Source organism: Suricata suricatta, chromosome 5 (assembly GCF_006229205.1).
Source record: "Suricata suricatta isolate VVHF042 chromosome 5, meerkat_22Aug2017_6uvM2_HiC, whole genome shotgun sequence".
Classification (NCBI taxonomy): domain Eukaryota; kingdom Metazoa; phylum Chordata; class Mammalia; order Carnivora; family Herpestidae; genus Suricata; species Suricata suricatta.
The window spans coordinates 81,414,158-81,421,689 of record NC_043704.1 but is presented as its reverse complement, the minus strand read 5'-3'; the positions used below and the strand labels follow the sequence as shown (position 1 = coordinate 81,421,689).

At 37.6% G+C, this 7,532-nt stretch overlaps 1 protein-coding gene across 2 annotated transcripts in view; it reads right to left on the bottom strand.

Moving 5' to 3' along the window:
* Positions 1-771: 771 nt before the first annotated feature.
* EHHADH (enoyl-CoA hydratase and 3-hydroxyacyl CoA dehydrogenase) overlaps positions 772-7,532 on the bottom strand; it is a 60,393-nt gene continuing 53,632 nt past the window's right edge. For both annotated transcript variants that reach the window (XM_029939717.1, XM_029939716.1), the window contains exon 7: positions 772-3,681. In XM_029939717.1, the coding sequence (XP_029795577.1) occupies positions 2,432-3,681 (1,250 nt within the window). In that variant the 3' untranslated portion in view covers positions 772-2,431. The remainder of the gene's footprint in view (positions 3,682-7,532) is intronic.

The following is a 7,532-nucleotide window of genomic DNA, read 5'->3' as shown; positions in this document are numbered from 1 at the left end:
ATGGGGCAGGGACAGAGAGAGACACATACACAGAATCCGAAGCAGGCTCCAGGCTCCGAGCTGTCCGTACAGAGCCCGAGGCGGTGCTCGAACTCACAAATAGTGAGGTCATGACCTGAGCTGAAGTTGGACACTTAACCAACTGAGCCCCCCAGGTGTCTCCAGAAATCTTTTCTACTGTTGTCTTTTTTAAAAGATTTTATCTTATTTTTATTGTTTTAATGTTGATTTTTGAGAGAGAGAAAGAGAGGCAGAATGCAAGTGGTGGAAAAGTAGAAAGGAAACATAGAATCCAAAGCAGGCTCCAGGCTCTGAGCTGTCAGCACAGAGCCCACGGTGGGGCTTGAACTCACAAATTGCAGGATCATGACTGGAGCTGAAGTTGGACGCTTAACCGACTGAGCCACACAGGCAGCTCTAATGATTTTATGTTTAAGCAACCTCTGCACCCAATATGGGGCTTGAGCTCACAACCCCAAATCAAGGGTTGTATGCTCTACCGACTGAGCCGGCCAGTGCCCACTTTCTATTGTTATCTTTAATTTCAAGGACCAATGTATATAGAATCCAGCAATATACAATTTAAAAATTATTCTAAATTAAACTACAATTCAGGGCACACTCTAGGGTTTTTGTTTGTTTTTGGTTTTGATAATGGAAAACTTATATTCATTCAAGATTTCTCTATCAGAACTTGTGATAATTTTATTTGGGTTCACAGGTGAAAATACTATGAAAATAGTTCATTTACATCACACTGAAGGACACTCGTTTGTTTATTTACTTATTTATTGACAATTTTGAGGCATAATTCACATACCATACAATTCAGTCATTTAAAACTACACAACTCAGTCGTGGTTAGTAGATTCACAGAGTGATGTAATCATCACCACAATAATTTCAGAATGTTTTCATCAACCCAGACAGAAACTCTATCCCCAGTAGCAGTCACTCCCCATTCCCTATCCCCTAACTATTCCAGCCTTAGGCATCCTATGATCTGTTTTTTTTCTCTATATGTTTGCCTACTTTGGAAATTTCATATAAATGTCCATATAATATGTGGCCTTCTGTGATTGGCGTCTTTCATTTAGCATGACATTTTGAAGGTTCCTCATATTGTAGTACATATCAGTACTTTATTTCTTTTTATGGCCAAATATTCTATTATACGGTTATAGTATACTTTCTTCATCTATTCATCAGGTGATGGAGATTTAGGTTGTTTTTAACTTGCATTTCTTATGAAGAATACTGCTACAAACATTTGTGTACAAGTTTTTGCATTGACCAGCCCATTAAAAATAAAAAGAACTCATAATTATAACAAAACTATACAGAATTTGTTTTGCAGTAATGTCAGACTTTTTAAGATTCAAAGTTTTCACATCTGCCATTTTGTGATCACAAAAGCTCATCATGAGAAGGAAACTGGCATCATTACTTTATCAAAGAATCAAAGGAGATTAAATGTTTTATAAGATCCCTTCTTACATTAAGTCAATAATTACTACTTTTGGTTTCTTCTCCATGCATAAAAAAGAAAGATAGGTTCTAGACATTTCTGGGTCCTAAGGAAAGCATCAACAAACATAACTGAGCTCCTTACAAGCAGCAAGCACAACTGTGCACATGTAACTGAGCTGTGGACAGAAGTAATACACCAAGGACGACTTGCCAGCTACTCTGAGTTCCCCATTCTCGTGTGAAGGACTTGACTCCCTATTTCCCAACGTATTTTGCCTACTTTAATACTGTTATGCTTTTGACACTCTTCCTATCTTTCTGGTTACTACTTCTGTGTCTCCTTGGGCAACATTACGTTCTCACCCGTGAAGACCCTCATCGTTGACTCAACCCTGCCAACTATCTCCCCTCCACCTCCGAGACTATGAACTAAACTTCATCACAGCTTTCCATGCTGGATTAATGCCCCTCTGGACTCCAGGTTTGCCAAGTGTTGTGCAAGATACTCAGGAGGTGCACAATGGATGTTTGTTGAATGAAGGATCCATAAGATTTCCTATCAGTGCCACGTGTGTGAGGTTTAAAGGGGTAAAAATGAATTTGTGGCTTAGTTACACTTTTCAGTCATTAATTGATGACACACTTCTCCAATGAGCAAAGCATTTGGAAGCCTCAACTTATTCATGAGTCTCTTTCCTTAGCTATTTATGGTATTAGCACATTTGATTCAGTGGGATTGAAATTACTTACTCAATAGAGACAGATTCAGAGGCATAGGAAGCACACTCCTAAAGATTTGACCCTTTAGAATAATCCGACAGAAGACCCAAAGAGCTACCCAATTATTTCTTTTGCTTTGTATTTCAGAGCAATATTACTTTGGGTCTTTGGATTTAATTTCAGTGAAATTCAGTGAGCATCCCCTGATGTCAGTATGGGAGGCATAACCTGGAAGGCTGAATCACAGTTTATTGCTAGGGGGTCCTGTCAAGCTTTTCCATTCTTCCAGAGGAGGGTTTCCTAGGGAAGCCAATTTTTTCAGATAGTCACAGGGTTCTAGTTGTGGAATATCAGGATTCTGCCTATAATATTTCTGCAACTTCTCTAGCACTGTGGGCAACCCAACTGTGGAGGCATAGAACATGGGCCCGCCCTTGTGCCTTGGCCATCCATAGCCATGTAAATAGACAGTATCAATATGCTCGGGAATAGCAGCTATCCCTTCTCCCAAGATACGGAATGCTTCATTGATGAGTGAATATAAGCAGCGCTCAAGGATCTCATCCTCACTAATGATGCGTGGCTCAATGTGATAGGTTTCTCTGTACTGTGACAGAAATTCAGAAAGCCAGGGATCAGGTTTGTAAATCCTACCCAATGGCTTATCATATTGGTACCAACCCTTACCTGTCTTCTGGCCAAATCGTCCTGATTCACAGAGCATATCAGGAATTGGGCAGTATCTCCCATTGCCCCGCTTTCGGGCAGGAGTTCCTGGAGGCAACATAGGTCCAGTAAGGCCTTTCCCTTTTCGTATTTTCCAACCCACATCCAATCCAGCAAGATCTGACACTCTAAAAGGTCCCATTTTGAAACCAAACTCTTCCAGCACCTGATCTATCTCTTCTGGAGTACTGCCTTCTTCTAACAAGAAATATGTCTGATTGTAATAAGGATTCAACATTCGATTGCCAACAAACCCAGAACAGTTACCCACAACTACTCCAATTTTCTCAATTTTTTTGGATAAATTCATAACTGTGGCAATAGTAGTAGGGGAAGAGTATTGGCTGGGAATAATCTCTAACAACCTCATGACATGAGCTGGTGAGAAGAAGTGAGTGCCAATGACCAAGTGAGGGCGATCAGTGGAAGAAGCAATCTCATCAATGTCCAGCCCTGAAGTATTGGTGCACAAAAAGGCTTCTGGCTTGCACACAGCTGACAATTCAGCAAAGACTTGCTTCTTCAGGTTAATTTCCTCAAATACTGCTTCAATGACTAAATCTACACCACTGAGCTCTTTCATAGATGTAGTTAACCTGGGTTTTGGTCCTGACCACTGCTGCATTTTGGATGCTTCCTTTTCCAAAATGGAGGTTATTATCCCATTGGCAGTCTCTAGCTGCTTCTTGTCCAATTCTACAGCAATCACAGGGATCTTGGCCTTTGCAAAAGAAATGACAATGCCTCGGCCCATTGTTCCCAAGCCTGCAGATAAGAGTGAAGCAGAGAAAGAATAATTCAGTCATGTTGGGAAGTGGAAAAGTACTCAGTAAATGAGAATCTTCTGTGGCAACGGGGCATTTATAGAGATAAATTCAAGGATTACAAACAGAAGCTGCATGTTCAGTCAAAGAGGATGACCTCCCCTGATAGAGGAGGACTGTTCTTTGCTCAAGGGTGTATGAGTAGCTGCTAGAACCTCCAAACAAGCTCTCAAGGAATACAAATGGACTGAATATTAGTTAATATTAGGCACTATGTTAAGTGCTCCAGAGGATGGAGCATTCAGTAATATTCACACACATACATTATTAGAATTAATAAACAAATTCAGCAAGGTTGCATTATACAAGACCTATATACAAAAATCAGTTGTATTTCTATATACTATCGATGAACAATCTGAATATGAAATTAAGAAAACAAAAATGCTTATAATAGCATTAAAAAGAATAAAATACTTCAGAACAAATTTAAGAAATAATGGTAAGACTTGGACCCTAAAAACAAGAAAACATTGTTGAAATAAATTAAAGATCTAAATAAATAGAAAGACATCCCATGTTCATAGATCAGAAGACTTAATATTGTTAAAATGGCAATAGTACCCAAATTGATCTGCAGATCCAATGTAATCCCTATCAAAAATCTAACTGGCTTTTTGCAGAAATTAACATGATATTCCTAAAATTCATATATAAATACAAGGAATCTAGAATAACCAAAATAATATTGAAAAAGAAGAACAAAGTTGGAGTATTCACTCTTCCCAATTTAAAAACTTACGACAAAGCTACAGTATTCAAGACAGTGTGGTATAAGGGTAGATATACAGATCAATGAAATAGAATTGGGAGTCCTGAAATAATCTCATAACTTATGGCCAATCAATGTTTTATAGGGTGCCAAGGTAATTCAGTGGGGGAAAGGATAGTCTTTTCAACAAATGATGCTGGGATAACAGGATCTCCATAGGCAAAAGAATGATATTGGACTCCTAACTCACACCATCTACAAAAATTAATTCAAATTGGATCACAGACTGAAGAGTTAAAACTGTAAAAGTCTTATGAGTAAATCTCCATGACCTTTGATAAGGCAATGGTTTCTTAGATATGATACCAAAAACATAAGCAATAAAAGAATAGATAAATTAGACACTATCAAAATTAAAAACTTTTGTGCTTCAAAGGATGCCATAAAGAAAATAAAAAGAATCCATGGAATCATATATCTAATAAAGGACTTGCATCAAAACATATAGAGAGCTCTAACAACTCACAATAAAAATACAATTTAATTTAAACATTTCTCTAAAGAAAATATATAAATAGCTAATGAGCATATGAGGAGATGCATCATTAATCATAAAGGAAATGCAAATCAAAACCACAATGAGCTATCACTTCACACCCACTAGGAGAGCTATAATTAAAAAGAGAAACAATATCAAGTTCTGGTGAGGGTGAGGGGAAATTCTAACCCTGATATATGGCTGGAAGATTGTAAAATGGTGCAGCTGCTGTGGAAAACAATTTGGAAGTTCTTCAAACTGCTAAACATGGAGTTATGTACGACCCAGCAATTCTAGTCCCAGGTAGGTAGGTAGGTAGGTTAGTGTATATATATCCTGAAAAGAATTGTATACATATATCCACACCAAACCCTTACATAAATGTTCAGAAAGGCATTATTCAGAATAGCTAAAAAGTACAAAGAAAAGCTGAATGTCCACCAACTGATGAATGTATAAACAAAATGTATCCATACAGTGGAATGAGTATTATTCAGCTATTAAAAGAAATAGTACTGATTCAAATAAAGAATAAAGCCCTACAACATGGATGAACCTTAAAAACATTATACTATGTTAAAGATACTGGAAACAAAAGGCCACATACTGTATGATACTATTTATATGAAATGTCCAGAATCAGCAAATCCATGGAGGCATAAAGTACATTAGTGGTTGCAGGGACTGGGGGAAGGGCAATGAAGAATGACTGGTAATGTGTACAGAGTTCCTTTTTAGGGTGATGAAAATATTCTAAAACTAATTGTGGTAGTGGTTGCATAACTTTGGAGTATCTAAAAACTATTGACAGATATTCCTTTTTTTTTTTTTTGGTAACTTCATTACAAGGTCTTTTTTTTTGAATGGTGGTAAAATACACATAACATAAAATTTGCCATTATAGCCATGTTTAAGTATGCAGTTTAGTGGCATTCGTATATTCACAGTATTATACAACCAGCATCACCTTCCATCCCTATAACTCTTCCAACTTGCAAAGATGAAACTCTGTAGCCATTAAAAATAAAACAAAACAAAACCAACCATCCCTATCCTCTCTCCTACCAACTCATGGCAACCAACATTCTACTTTCTATCTCTATGATTTTGACTTTCTAGGTATCTCATATACGTGGAATCATATAGTACTTGTTCTTTTGTGACTTGCTTATTTCACTTAGCAGAATATCCATAAAGTTCATCCATGTAGTAGTATGTGTCAGGATTTCTTACCTTTTTAAGGCTCAATAATATCCTGTTGTATGTATACAACACATTTTGTTTATCTATTCATCTGTCAATGGACACTTGGGCTGCTACCACTTCTAGGCTATTGTGAATATTGCTGCTATGAACATGAATTACAACTATCTGTTTTGAATCCCTGCCTTCAATTCTTTTGAAGGTGGAATTGCTGGATCATATAGTAATTCTATTTTTAATTTTTTGAGGAACCACCATACTGTTTTCCATAGAGGTTATCCCATTTTATATTGAATTATAAATTTTATGGTAAATGAGTTATATCTCAATAAAATTGTTATAAAAAATATTAGTACCAATCCTCAGTGAGCTTATAATCTAGAGGTAGGAAGAACAAAAGTTCACAAGTATCCATTCTAAATGGTAAAGTAAGTGATGTTCAAATTTCTTTGGTGATTGAAAGGAAAGAGATTATTCTTGCTTGGATGAATCAAGAAAGGCTTCAGGATAAAGATATTTGGAGAAATATTTGAAGAAAGAGTATATTGAAATAAGTGAAATGGAGGAAGTTGAACCAACCAGACTGGGAAGGGGAAAAGGAAAGTGAGCAATAAGCAAAGGCAAAAAGAACAGAAAATGTGAAAAAATAATTTGATGGCAAAGATGTCATTGTTTCTTACCCATAATGTTTCATTTTTCTCCTGGGCACATAGAAGACTGTATTTTCTGGAACCCTTGTATCCTGGTAGGGCCTGTGATTAACTCTGGTCAATGAAATGGAAGAGGAGGGTGGTGTGGGATCATTATTGGTCCCTACAATCTCCCACAAGAACCCTCCTTACTATCAGGATGTAGAAGATGCAGAGAATAACTGTAAGGCCTTGAAGGAGACCGTCAAGCAGGTCCTGGTAAACTATGATCTGAGGGCCAAATCCATCCCACTGCCTATCTTATTTTATTTATTATTTTTTAAATAATTTATTGTCAAACTGGTTTCCATACAACACCCAGTGTTCTTCCCCACAAGTGCCCTCCTCCATCACCACCCCTCGTCCTCCCCCTTCAACCCTGCCTTCACTTCGTTTTCAGTATTCAATAGTCTCTCAGGTTTTGTGTCCCTCTCTCTCCCCACCTCTCTTTCCCCCCTTCCCCTCCCTATGGTCCTCTGTTAGGTTTCTCCTGTTAGACCTATGAGTGCAAACATATGGTATCTGTCCTTCTCTGCCTGACTTATTTCGCTTAGCATGACACCCTCGAGGTTCAACCACTTTGCTACAAATTGCTAATGGGAGACCACTGCCTATTTTAGTACTGCTGCTGAGCCAAAAATGGTTTTGCA